The sequence below is a fragment of the Mastomys coucha genome, unplaced genomic scaffold, assembly GCF_008632895.1.
Source record: "Mastomys coucha isolate ucsf_1 unplaced genomic scaffold, UCSF_Mcou_1 pScaffold5, whole genome shotgun sequence".
In the NCBI taxonomy this organism is placed as follows: Eukaryota; Metazoa; Chordata; class Mammalia; order Rodentia; family Muridae; genus Mastomys; species Mastomys coucha.
In genome coordinates this window covers 38,873,479-38,886,491 of record NW_022196911.1, presented here as the reverse complement: position 1 = coordinate 38,886,491, position 13,013 = coordinate 38,873,479, and the positions used below count along the sequence as shown (strand labels likewise).

General features: G+C 42.5%; 1 protein-coding gene across 1 annotated transcript in view; it reads left to right on the top strand.

Moving 5' to 3' along the window:
- Window positions 1-2,653: 2,653 nt before the first annotated feature.
- Ttc1 (tetratricopeptide repeat domain 1) overlaps window positions 2,654-13,013 on the top strand; it is a 15,638-nt gene continuing 5,278 nt past the window's right edge. The window contains exons 1-6 of the mRNA XM_031352973.1: window positions 2,654-2,798; window positions 4,166-4,528; window positions 10,170-10,230; window positions 10,594-10,706; window positions 11,844-11,880; window positions 12,691-12,839. Coding sequence (XP_031208833.1) covers window positions 4,199-4,528; window positions 10,170-10,230; window positions 10,594-10,706; window positions 11,844-11,880; window positions 12,691-12,839 — 690 coding nt within the window. The 5' untranslated portion in view covers window positions 2,654-2,798; window positions 4,166-4,198. The remainder of the gene's footprint in view (window positions 2,799-4,165; window positions 4,529-10,169; window positions 10,231-10,593; window positions 10,707-11,843; window positions 11,881-12,690; window positions 12,840-13,013) is intronic.

Sequence of the window (13,013 nt, the reverse complement as noted above, 5' to 3'; positions counted from 1 at the left end):
CCACACCATAATTTAGAAACAGGTTTTTAACTACATAATGTCACAGGGTGATCAGATAGCCTCCAACAATGCTAAAAAGAAAGACAAAGATAGAAAGAGAGAGGCATAGGTACTATATATAGTTAGCTTTGACTTCTGAAGAAATCTTGTTTAAACATCTAAATCATACCTTCTCTTTCTCTCCTACTTCCTTCTTCTCCTCTTTTCCCCTCCCCCTCTCCCTCCCCCACACCCTCTCTTTTCAGTGGTAGAGATCAAAGGACCTCAGACATGCTAGGCAAGCACCATTCAACTCAGTTCTTTCTTTTAACTGTTTTGTGCACATATGGTCTTACCTGGATGCCCAGGTTGGTTGTGAACTCTCTCAGTAGCCCAGGCAGATTCACCTGAAACTTTCAACCTTCCACCCTGGCCTTCGTGGAAGTAGGTGGGATTACAGCAGGCTCAGAAAAATATCTCAATAGCTAATACATAAATACATTTTTGCTAGCATTTGTTTTTAAGATTTTTTTTATTTATTATGTATACAGCATTCTGCCAGCATGGATGTCTGCAGGCCAGAAGAGGGCACCAGATCCCATTACAGATGGTTGTGAGCCACCATGTGGTTGCTGGGAATTGAACTCAGGACCTCTGGAAGAGCAGACTGTGCTCTTACATCTCTCCAGCCTGCTAGCATTTTTTTTTTCAGTTAGGTATTCACTTTCTAGACACGGCTGATCTAGAACTCTCTACATCCAGACTACCTACCCAGTCTGGCCACAACTTTTATGATCTTACTGCCTCCACCTCCCAAGCACTGGGATTACACCCATGAGCAGCACCTCATCTACCTGCTCTGATAGATTTTAAAGTTACATTGTAACTTTAAAGGATTTTGGGGGAAAAGTGATTTGATATACTTTTTCAATTTTTCTTACCATAGTAAATATTTACTCAGAAAACCTTTGTCCAAACTCCTGATACTAGTTCATCATTTCTTCTTCTTCTTTTTTTTTTTTTTTTTTTTTTTTTTTTTTTTTTTTTTTTTTTTTTTTTTTTTTTTGGTTTATGGTTTTTCGAGACAGGATTTCTCTTTATACCCCTGGCTATCCTGGAACTCACTCTGTAGACCAGGCTGGCCTTGAACTCAGAAATCCGCCTGCCTCTGCCTCCCAAATGCTGGGATTAAAGGCGTGCACCATCATCTGGCCTAGTTCATCATTTCAAGTGAACCAAATTACATAAACAACTATGGAAAACAACATCAGAATTGTACACTCTTTGTTTCTTTTATTTAGTATAAGTATTTGGCAAGAAAGGGAGAGCCAGAGAGAGAGGTGAATGAAGGTATGTGGATGACATTAGGTGTGGATCAGAAGACAATTTGCAAGAGCTGGTTCTCTCCTTCTACCACGTGGTTCCTGGAGATCAGACTCTGGTCATTAAGCTCGTTGGCAAGTGCCTTATGACACACACTAAGTCATCTCTCATCTCACAGCCCCTCACAATCTTATTTGTCAGAAAATTACGAGTCAGCAATATGATTCATGCTTCACTGGTTATGAGTATGTCTTATGTTTATTTCTGTGTTAATTCTTAAAGTGTCTACATTTAAAAACAAATAAGTCAAAGGAACAGTGTTTCTGTCTATGAAATTTCGTATATCTCTATGGAATTTTTTAAAATTTTATTATTATTAATTAACTTATCTGGTGTGTATGAATGTTTGTTTACATGTATGCCAGTTTACCTGTGTGTGCCTGGTGGCCATAAAGATCAGAAGAGAGTCTTTTTGTTTGTTTGTTTGCTTTTTAAAGACAGGGTTTCTCTGTATAGGTCTGGCTGTCCTGGAACTCACTCTGTAGACCAGGCTGGCCTCAAACTCAGAGATCTGCCTGCCTCTGCCTCCCAAGTGCTGGGATTAAAGGCGTGAACCACCACCACCCAGCCCAGAAGAGGGTCTTAAATGCCCTGGAACTGGAGTCACAGTCAGTTGTAAACTGCCATGTGGGTACTGGGGATTGAACCCTGGTCCTCTGGAAGTGCAGTCATTGCTCCCAACTGCTAAGTCATGTTTCCTAGCCCCTGGTAGAAATTCATGACTGAGCCTAGGAAAGACTTTAACCAGACTTGATGAAAGACTACTTTGCTTCTCTACGTCTTTTTAATTTTCTCCATCTTTGCTATCCTGTCATAAGAAGACTGGCATTGTTTCAGTCTTTTGCAAATCTCTGATTTAATACAGGACAGGTGAAGACCTGGAGGTCTAGCTCACAAGTAGAAGGGCTTGCTTAACAGCTAGAATACTCCACCTCTTTTTGTATTCCTTCTGTTGCACTATATGAGAAGACAGCCTCTGGAAAGCGCTGTACAGTCATGAGAAAATGAAAGGGAAAGTGTGTAATATTTAGTGTTATGAAAACTGTTGCTGTCCTAGCAGATTGGGGACAAAGTTTGTTATCGGATTCTTATGTGCATTTCTAGCACGAGGGACGCCAGAATACAGACGTTTTTAAAGCCACAAGCACTCGCGTTTGAAACATTACTTTGTGCTAAACGACAGGATTTGACGTAACTCAAGATGGCAGCTGCGGCTCATAGTACTGAGCCGTACAGTGACGTCACACAGCTACTTCCGCTCACTCTCTTCGAGTTGGCCACTACATTTCCCAGAATGCTTTGCCAACGATGTTGCCATTGGTGAGCGCGGCCGGAAGTGTACCTGACGCAGGGGGAAGTAGAAGGACTCGGAGGCTGGAGCTGGGGAGAGCAGAGCTGGGAGGTTGTGAAGACCGTCGTGGGTCTCGCGGCGTTCGGTGAGGACTGTGGCCGGGGCCAGGCGCGGGGTCGCGCGGGGTGCTGCTTTTCTAAGCTTGACTCATAGCCGGGAGGGATGCGACACCCGCGTTGAGGCGAAGCCTCCGCGTTCCTGACCCTGGCTTATTAACTTTTCTTGAAACAGGCTAGGACGAATTCGGACTTTAACGCGACACTGGGTCGTTGGCGTGGTTTTGCTGCGACCAGAGGGGTGGCAGGCACCGCAGAGGTTCTGACTCAGCTTCTAGAGCTGCTGTGGTTAATAGGATGCACGTCACTTGAAAAAAAAATATATATATATATATATACATACATACATACACACACAGTGCTCTGACCTGACTGCAGACCAATATTGTCAGGATCTGGACAGCAGAGTTGCGCATCGAGGGTTGAGAACCGGCTCTTCCAACGCTGAGTTCTGACCCCCTCGAGGATGCCTTTGAGAACATCTCCGCAAAGGCGTCCCTTCCAGAATAGCTACCTAAGCTATATCGCTTGCATTTGCTTACGATGATGAGCACGGTTTGGGCACAGATGCCATCTTGGGCTCCAAAAGAAACTTATTCTTCGGCTTCCGGTGGCGATAGTGGCCCGGTCGGACTTCATTGTTTCCTGTTGACTACTTGGTCATTTATTCTAAACAAAGATTAGGACCGTGCATTTTTTCTTCTCGCCGCTGTTTTGTAATTTTTGCCACCCAGCAAACCGCAGGACACACACATGGCCTTTTAGTTTAGGGTGTGGATTGAGGTTGTGGTTCAATTGTTGAAGTGGCTTACATGTACCACAAGGTCTGAGATTCAGTCTCCAGCACCAGTGGGAAGTGGAGATGTTAGTCTTAGTGTAAGACTGATACCATATTTGACAAGCAAGGTTATCAGTTAAAATGATAATTGGCCTTGAGTGTGAGTTTACTATCTATTTGGGGATTATGGGAGGGGCTAGCCTCACCCTTGCTGCTGTGTAGCCAAGAATGACCTTGAACTTCTGATCTTTCTGCCTCCACCTCCCAAATGATGAGACTGCAGGAATGGGCCACCACAATTAGTGATATCCTGTTTTTAAAAATAGCTTGACCAGGCATGGTGCATACTTTTAATCCAGCAACTGGAAGGCAGCAGCAGGCCGATCTCTGAGATCGAGGCCAGCCTGGTCTACAAACAACAAAACCCAAAAAATAATAATAAACATAATAATCATAATTATAAGGTCAATAAATAAAAATAATGACTCCCAGTCAAAGAAAGTCAAGCTGTGTTTGGGGATTGTATGTAGAAGTTTGTTTCGGTGTGAAAGACAGAATTTAAGACTGTACATACAGAGATAACTATCACTACATAAAACATTATTTTTCTTTTTCCAGACATTTAGCCGCACCTCCCTCCCTGAATTCAGCATGGAAGAAAAGTCAGAAGACTGTAAGGCTCCAGAAGATCTGTTCAATGGTCTGAAAGTCACAGATTCTCAACAAGGAGAGTCTGCCAGCCCCATGGTTTCTGATCCCAAGGATCAGCATTCCCAGAGCAAGCTACTGAAGGACGCTGAGGCCCATCCCCAGGAGGATCATGGAGAGGAGGAGTGTTTTCATGACTGTAGTGCCTCATTTGAGGAGGAACAGGCAGGGGCACATATGGCGGACAACAAAGCCAGTGACGATTCTAGTTCAGAACTGGATGAAGAATACCTAATTGAACTAGAAAAAAACATGCCAGAAGAAGAGAAACAGGTACATAGTTGTGGATAGTGTGCCCCCTAAGCCACTTGTGGTGGTGGTGGTGGTGGTGGTGGTGGTGGTGGTGGTGGTGGTGTGAGGGGATGTGGTCTCCTAAGCCGCTTGTGTTGTTGGTGGTGGTGTTGTGGGGGATGTAGTCTCTCAATGTCTTCTTGACTGGACTGAAACGATATATAAAATGACCATGTAGCAGTCCTTTTTCCTCTGCCTCCCAAATGCTAAGGTTACAGGCCTCAGCCACCACACCTACCTAGCTTAAAAACCATCTAAATTTTAATTCATTACTTCATTTGTATATTTTTTTAGGTCAGGGTATGTGACGGTTTGTATATGCTTGGCCCGGAGAGTGACACTGTTGGGAGGTGTGGCCTTATGTGTGTGGGCTTTAACATCCTTGTCTTAACTGCCTGGTAGCCAGTCTTCCTCTAGCAGCCTTCAGATGAAGATGTAAAACTCTCACTTCTGCCTGCCTGGATGCTGCCATACTCTCACCTTGATGATAATTGACTGAACCTCTGAACCTGTAAGCCAGCCCCAATTCAATGTTGTCTTTTATAAGACTTGCCTTGGTCATGGTGTCTGTTCACAGCAGTAAACCCTGACTGACTAAGACAGAGTGTGACCACATAGCCCAAGATGACTCCCAACCATCCTACTTTACTTCTCTCGTGCTGTGATAGGCATGGAAAACCAAAACCTGAGCCTTCAGTTTAACAAAGAAATTGCTGGCTTTTTCCTTTGTATTTAGAATTCTGTCTTCTACCTTAAGGATCTACAACGTGCTTGTAATATGTATGTACACACATACCTATAGCTTCTTGTTTTTGTGGCATTAGCAAATCCAAGTCCTTACAAATGCAGGCCAGGTGCCCTACTACTAAACATCTTCATTGCCACCTTCTGCTTTGTTTTTTAAATGATCACTCCAAAGGTAAGTTGCTGAATTTCTGTCACAAACATCTTGTAAACATACTTAGCACTATGTTATGTACTGTGTGTGTTAACCCTGAATACCTTGGTGGCATTATAGCTACAGAGCTGTTAAGTGTCAAGGAACACATTGTGAAGCATAGTAGCTATTTGTTGGAAACCTACAATGTAGCAGCTACTAAGCTAAGATGTCTTTTGTTTTAAGTTAATGTATGAGTGGTTAGAACTAAGACCATGCACCTAATAGATGGTAAAACTGATTTCTCCAACTCAGATCTCCTGACCCAAGTGTGGTGTAGCATTTAATAATAAAACATCATTCTCACTGGGCAGTGATGGCGCACGCCTTTAATCCCAGCACTTGGGAGGCAGAGGCAGGCGGATTTCTGAGTTCAAGGCCAGCCTGGTCTACAGAGTGAGTTCCAGGACAGCCAGGCCTATACAGAGAAACCCTGTCTCGAAAAAACAAAAAAAACATCATTCTCAGCTTCCTTGTCTTGGAGCTGCCCTCCTGGTACCCTCCTTGCTTACCTGACAATCGAGGTAGTCAGACAAGGTTCCATGGTGTTTGAGCTTATCTTCAAAGAGCCTTGAATGAAGGTTGTAGTTTAAGCCACCAAAGGGTTATTTAGTGGTTGGTATGCAGTGTCTAAGGAATAGGTTAAGATAACACATGCGGCAGATGCAGATTCAGTAAAGAGTCACTAAAATGTATTTCTCATGAGGTAATCATTTAGCAAAGCTGAGAGGAAATCCAGCAACAATACACATAGCAAGGACGTTCTTCACTCTTACGTACTTTTAGAAGGGATGGATGTCTGACTAGAGATATGGCCTTACTACAAGATGAGCATGCCTTGTTACTACCATGTGCTATGAGCTTATCAGAAGTATTAGATAGGACATTGGACCATGAATCAGGTTGTCATGGGCATGGGTAGCTGAGATTCCAGGCATAGGCTACCCTGCCCTGTTTGTTTCCTCTTGAGACAAGTTCTTAAACTGTAGCTCATCCTCTTGCCTCAGCCTCCTGCATACAGGCATCGTTGACATATATTGCACATGCTGTTTTTACTATTAAATCCTTTTTAACATGAAAATTATCTTTGGGAAGCAGCGGGTAGAGGAAAGTAGGGAGAATTTTGAGAGACAGGTCTCATGTAGCTAGCCCTGACTAGCTTCAGACACTATGTAACTTAAGATGGCCTTGTACTTTTAATCCTCCTGTCTCTACCTTCCAGGAGCTGAGATTATAGGCATTCACCATATCTAACTTAAAGTGTTATATTTCCTGCAGTGTGTTTCACCAGAAGAGAAACAAAAAGCAAAGATAATCGAGATCTTGAACTAACGACCTTAACAGAACTATCTCAGCAAATTAAATCAAATATTGTTTAACCTTATTGAATCATACTTCCAGAAAGTCAGTGTAGGCTACAGTTTATAACATCCATGTCAAACATTTAGCCAAGCTGTTCTGTTAGTTCCAGCACTTGGGAGATAGAGGCTGGCAGATTGAAGTTCAAAGCTAGACGGGTCTGCAGAGTGAGATCCAGCACAGTCAGGACTACACAGAGAAACCTTGTCTCAAAATACAAAACAAATCAAAACAAAAAGTCAGTAGCCAGACACAGGGGTGTGTGCCTGTAAACTCAGGAACTTACACATGCTAAGCTAGCGTTCTACTGCTGAATTACCCCAGCCTTCCATTAGCTTCTGTATACTTTCTACTAGTGTTATAGGGAATTATAATGGTTAATGTGAAATTATCATTAACCAACAAAATAGAAGAAATATTCTCATTGCTTATTTGAGATTATTGGGAACAAGAGAATATCATACCTGATTTTATGGAGATTATGACACTGGAAAAAAATTCAACAGTAAGCCAAAAAAAGTGAAAAATTTCAGCCTTAATCCAATAACTTTAAGATGTAAATGAGAACATGTCTATAGTCAGGAGTACTTGTCCTTGCATGTAATCAGAAGAGAGGTTGAAGCAGGAAAATTGCTTCAAGTTATAAGCTTGAGGACAGCCTGGGCAGCACCCTTTCTTAAAACAAAATCCAAACTTTAGACTAGTAGAGATGGCTCAGCATGTAAAGGCACTTACTGCCAAGCCTGATGACTTGAGTCCCACATGATGCCCTTTGACCTTCGCCTGCCCCTGCCACACATATGCCCACACACAGACTAAATAAATTCTCAAAAAAGATTTAAAAATTGATGGTAAAAAGATGACAGAAGCTCCTACTGATGTTGGTAATTTAACTTGTCTTATCATTTCAACGGCACACAAATACTCAGATATCTTGTTGTGTGGGATACACATGTGGAAGACAGAGACCATGGCCAGGCTTCTTCCTCAGGTCCTTACTTTCTGAGACAGAACAATCCCTTACCAACCTAGAGCTCACTAACTTCAGCTAAGGCAGGCTGGCTAGCCATCAAGCCTACAGATCTAACGGGAGCTTCTGGTCTTGCCACTGCGCCAGGGCTGCTGAGGATCTGAACTTGGTGTTTTGTTTTAGGTGTCTTTAAGTATTTATGAGTGTTTTGCCTGTGTACCTGTGTACCACATGTGTGCCCTCATGTCCGGGAAGCTAAAAGAATGTGTTGGATCCCAGAAACTGGAGTTACAGATGCTATAAGTTGGCTTCTAACTCTGAGCTCAGAGAACTACCCGTAGGAGTTCTGCTTCAGTAAACTTGTGGAGGGAAGTCGAGATTAGAGTTAAACATCCCTAAAGGTTGGACAGAAGCTGACAGATGTTAGCATTAAAATGACTGCTACCAACATTTCTTCTGGGCTATCTTAGCAGTTCAGCATCCAACCCTGCATTCCTCTCTGCTGGTCTCTCTTGCATTGACCTCATGTTGAGTGGCCACTGCATGTGCCTATCACTCCCCTTCCTAATTGACAGGTCAGGGAACCTGTATGTGTAGCTTGTTGGATACTTCTGACCAAGACCTTGAATCCAGATCAGGTGAGACAAAGATAAGGAGGCGAACTGGGATTTTATTTGCCACTTTTCAGTCTTTCTTGGCTAGCTAGACTAAGCACTTGCATTTCCTGCCGAAGTCATCAGAAGAGTTGCTTTGCACCCTAACTGTACTTGAAGTTTCCCCATTGGTACTTGAGTTCCTGGTATCTTTTCCTAAATGTACTCCCTGATACATTTTGCTTAGGGTTGTGTTTTTCTGGTGTTCAAAACTTGTAGCCAGTGAAGTAGAGAGCATTACAATCCAGTCACTCTCATGAGGAGTTTTGAGGAATATGATCTTTTTTTTTAAAAAAGATTTATTTATTTATTATATGTAAGTACACTGTAGCTGTCTTTGGACACTCCAGAAGAGGGTGTTAGATCTTGTTACGGATGGTTGTGAGCCACCATGTGGGTGCTGGGATTTGAACTCAGGACCTTTTGGAAGAGCAGTCGGTGCTCTTAACCATCTCTCCAGCCCCGAGGAATATGATCTTAATGTTACTTTTTTTCCTCTTTTATCACTGCCAGTCACTTAGCTGTGTCCTCTTAGAACAGCCCTTCTCCGATGTGGTCACCTATAGGAAAAGGTGCGTTTGCTTTTGACTTTTGGTGCTGGCAGTTAGATTGCAGAGCCTGGAGTATGCTAGGCAAATGTGCTGTAACATGAAATGAATTATTATTGTGCCTACATAAATGGTTGTCTGGCACACCGTACATACTATAAAGAATGCCATCAGTTCACACCTACCTTTTAGCATCCTTACCAAAATTCAACTTCTTTGTTTAATCCAGCATCTAGTAATACATGGCCTTCTCAAGTAGTATATTAACAGGTCTTCTCAAGAGAAATGAGTTTTTTATTTTGGTTTCTAGTTTGTTTTGTTTTGTTTTGTTGTTTTTGTTTTTGAACGAAAAAAAATAACCATGCCTGGCTGTGCCTCCAGAATGAGACTGTTGGTATTAAAGGTGCGCAGCTCTCCCACCAGGCATATGTGTCTTAATCTTGAGAGTACCAGTTATTTAGGTCTTAAGCTTCTCTTGTGCATGAAATAGCTTGCTTATGTTATTATTTTCCTTTCGAAGTTTTTGTTTAGTCAGGTTTCAGATTTTAACAATGGAGGAGAGGCTTCCCTGGGTGGGTTGTTTGTTTACTTGCTTTTGTGGGGGTTGGATAAAACACTATCCAGACATGGAAGGTAGGCCTCCAGATAGTTCTGTCAGTTGACCTTGGAGGAACCACATTGTTAGGATGTTCCTTGAAGGAGGCACATACCAGATAGAGCCTATTCTATCTTTTCTCTGTGGGCAGCACTTGTTCTATGTTTGTGATAAATTTTAAGTTGTCTATATAAGTTGCTGAGTTATTAGAAGCTAAAAGGAGAAAGTCTCAAGTTTGAGTTTTGATTTTTTTTTTTTTTCCTTTTTTTGAGACAAGGTTCCTCCATGCCCTGGCTGTCCTGGGACTTGCTCTGTAGATCAGGCTGGCCTTGAACTCACAGAGATTCACCTGCTTCTGCCTTCCAGAGTGCTGTGATTAAAGGCATGCACCACCACTGCCGATTCTGATTTTTGACACTGGGTCTTATTTATAACCCAGGCTGGCGTCAGTTTCTCAGCAGGCCTTCTGCCTCAGCCTCCCAAATGCTGGACTACCACATGAATCCCTCACTTCATCTATGACTGTTGTGAGAAAATGTGTAATTCTTTGATCTCTTTCAGAAAAGAAGAGAGGAGAGCGTTAAACTAAAGGAGGAGGGGAATGAGCAGTTTAAGAGAGGAGGTGAGCTCTGCGCGCTGGTATTGCTCACCCAACCCTTGTCCTCTCATGGGCCCACACATACCCATCCAGTCTCTTAAACCCATTGGAAAATCTCTTCTAAATTGCTGAACCAAATGAAAGCTGAACAACAAGGACATGCTACTGCTCTTGACTGATAGGACTTTCATCAGTTCACCAAACATGTGCCTGATGCCGATGGGACGAACAAGCACTGTAAAGACAGAAGCGGGGAATGGTGTTTAAAACCTAATAACCTAGGACCATCTTTTGATTAGAAACCTTGGTCCTGTGAGTAGGAAACTGCATTGAGATCCAAAAAAATAATATCATAATGACTGTTCCATCTTATGGTGTCATCCTCAGAGTACATGGAAGCTGAGAGTTCTTATAGTCAAGCCCTTCAGATGTGCCCAGCCTGCTTCCAGAAAGATCGATCTGTTCTGTTTTCAAATAGAGCTGCTGCAAGAATGAAACAGGTAAGAGCTGGTTTACCTTTCCATTATTGCATGAATCCCAGTGCTCCTAGCTCATTCATGATCTGCCGGTGCTTCATAGGGTCATTTCTCTCCAAAACTAGTGCAAGCGTTTCAGGGTACTGTTCTTTCCTGCCCATGTACTTCCCTGATGAAGAGTGTATTGAGAGGCTAGAAAACTACTTGGAAGAACTTGGCTCAGGCTCATGTTAACATCACTCACTAAAGTAGCAGGCCTAATACTTTGATGAAGACAGCCTGACAAGCTCCCCTAACTAGGCAGGTTAGTGAAGCAGGAAAGAATAACTGTACCTGCTGCTTTTAGGCTTCTGGAATTGTAAAGACCTGGAGGCACAGGGAGCCACTAGTTACAACTCCAGCTGAGGGGGCTGGAGAAAGAGCTCAATGGTTAAAAGCACTGACTGCTCTTCTAGAGGTCCTGAGTTCAATTCCCAGCAACCACATGGTGGCTCAAACCCATCTGTAATGGTATGTGGTGCCCTCTTCTGGTGTGGCTGAAAACAGCTACAGTATATTCATATACATAAAATAAATAAATCTTTTTTAAACAAAAAACAAGATAAAAAGATATTTGTTACTAAGGCTTGGGTTTTTCTGTTAAAATATGAACACTGGAGCTAAGCAGTGGTGGCTCATGCCTTTAATCCCAGCACTTGGGAGGTAGGCAGATTTCTGAGTTCAAGGCCAGCCTGGTCTACATAGTGAATTCCAGGAAAGCCAGGGCTACACAGAAAAACCCTGTCTCGAAACCCTCCCTCCCCCCCCAAAAAAAAACAAAACACACACACACACATATATATATATATATATATGCGCATTAAGTGGCAAAATGTGTGTCAGGGAAAGCTTTTTTTGTTGTGTTTTAACAGGGTAGCCCTGGCTATCCTGGAACTCACTCTGCAGATTAGGCTAGCCTTGAACTCAGAGATCCACCTGCCTCTGCTGTCCAAGTGCTGGGATTAAAGGCATGCACCAGTGCACCACCACTGCCCAGCTCAGCTCTATATTCTTCATCTTTATACTCATCCTTGATGACCAGATCATGGTAATGCACCCTTGGACCCTTGAGATGAAACTAGAGGAATACATATTAATGTGATCTGTCATCTTTCCTTACAGGACAAGAAGGAGACAGCCATCACTGACTGCAGCAAAGGTAAAACTTCTGTTGAAAGAGCATTGCTTCGGTTAGAGAGACAGGTTGGGTGTGTATTCAGGCCTGGGTCCCCTCATACTGGGGCTTTTAAAGAAGCAGCTTTGTGGTATTGCATTTTCAGAGGGACTATACTATGTAGGAGTCATCTTAGAGTAAACATGCTTTCAAGTGGATTTTTCAGCCTATTTCTTATAGTAGTAAATACATGAAAACATTTGAAGCTACTTTGGTTTCACAACTCGAGTGTGGAACAGAATGTACTTCCCCATAGCCTTCAGACTACCTGCCTTTGTGGCTCATTGAGGAGCTTAGCTGCTGAATCCACACTCACAGCTCTTTAGATATATACATGTATACATCACAGTCTGGGATCTACATATAGAGTAAACATGAAGGGTTTTTTGTCTTTCTGAATTTGAATCACGTTGCTTAATATTATACTTTCTATTCTGTTAATTTTCCTGAAGATTTTTTTACAGCAGATTTCTGTATGTACCACATTTTTCTTACCCTTTTGTCTGTTGATGGGCATCTAGTTTGGCTCCATATCTGTGGCATCGTAAATAGAGAAACAATAAACACTAATGTGCAACTCTCTCTATGGTAGGATGTGGAGCTTTCTTAGGTATGCCTAGGAGTGGGGTAGCTAGGTTATATGTATGGTAGTTCTATTTTTAATTTCTTGAGGAGCCTCCAAACTGAGACCCATAATGGCTGTATTAATTTGCACCACCACCAGCAATAACTGAGGGCTCTTCCCAAGGTACTTAGAACCCTTTTGTGAGATAACAATTTCTTTTCTTTTTACAGCAATTCAGTTAAACCCTACCTACATCCGTGCAATACTAAGGAGAGCTGAGTTATATGAGAAAACAGACAAACTAGATGAAGCACTGGAAGATTATAAATCAATATTAGAAAAAGATCCATCAGTACATCAAGCAAGAGAAGCTTGTATGGTAAAACAGATTTTAAAGTATTTTCTCAGACCAGGTGTAGTGGTGCATGCCTTTAATCCCAGCACTTAGGAGGCAGACATAGATGGATCTCTGTGAGGTCAAATCCAGCCCGGTTTATTTATATAGCAAGTTCCAGGACAGCTAGAGCTATGTAATAGAGACCCTGTCTCAAAA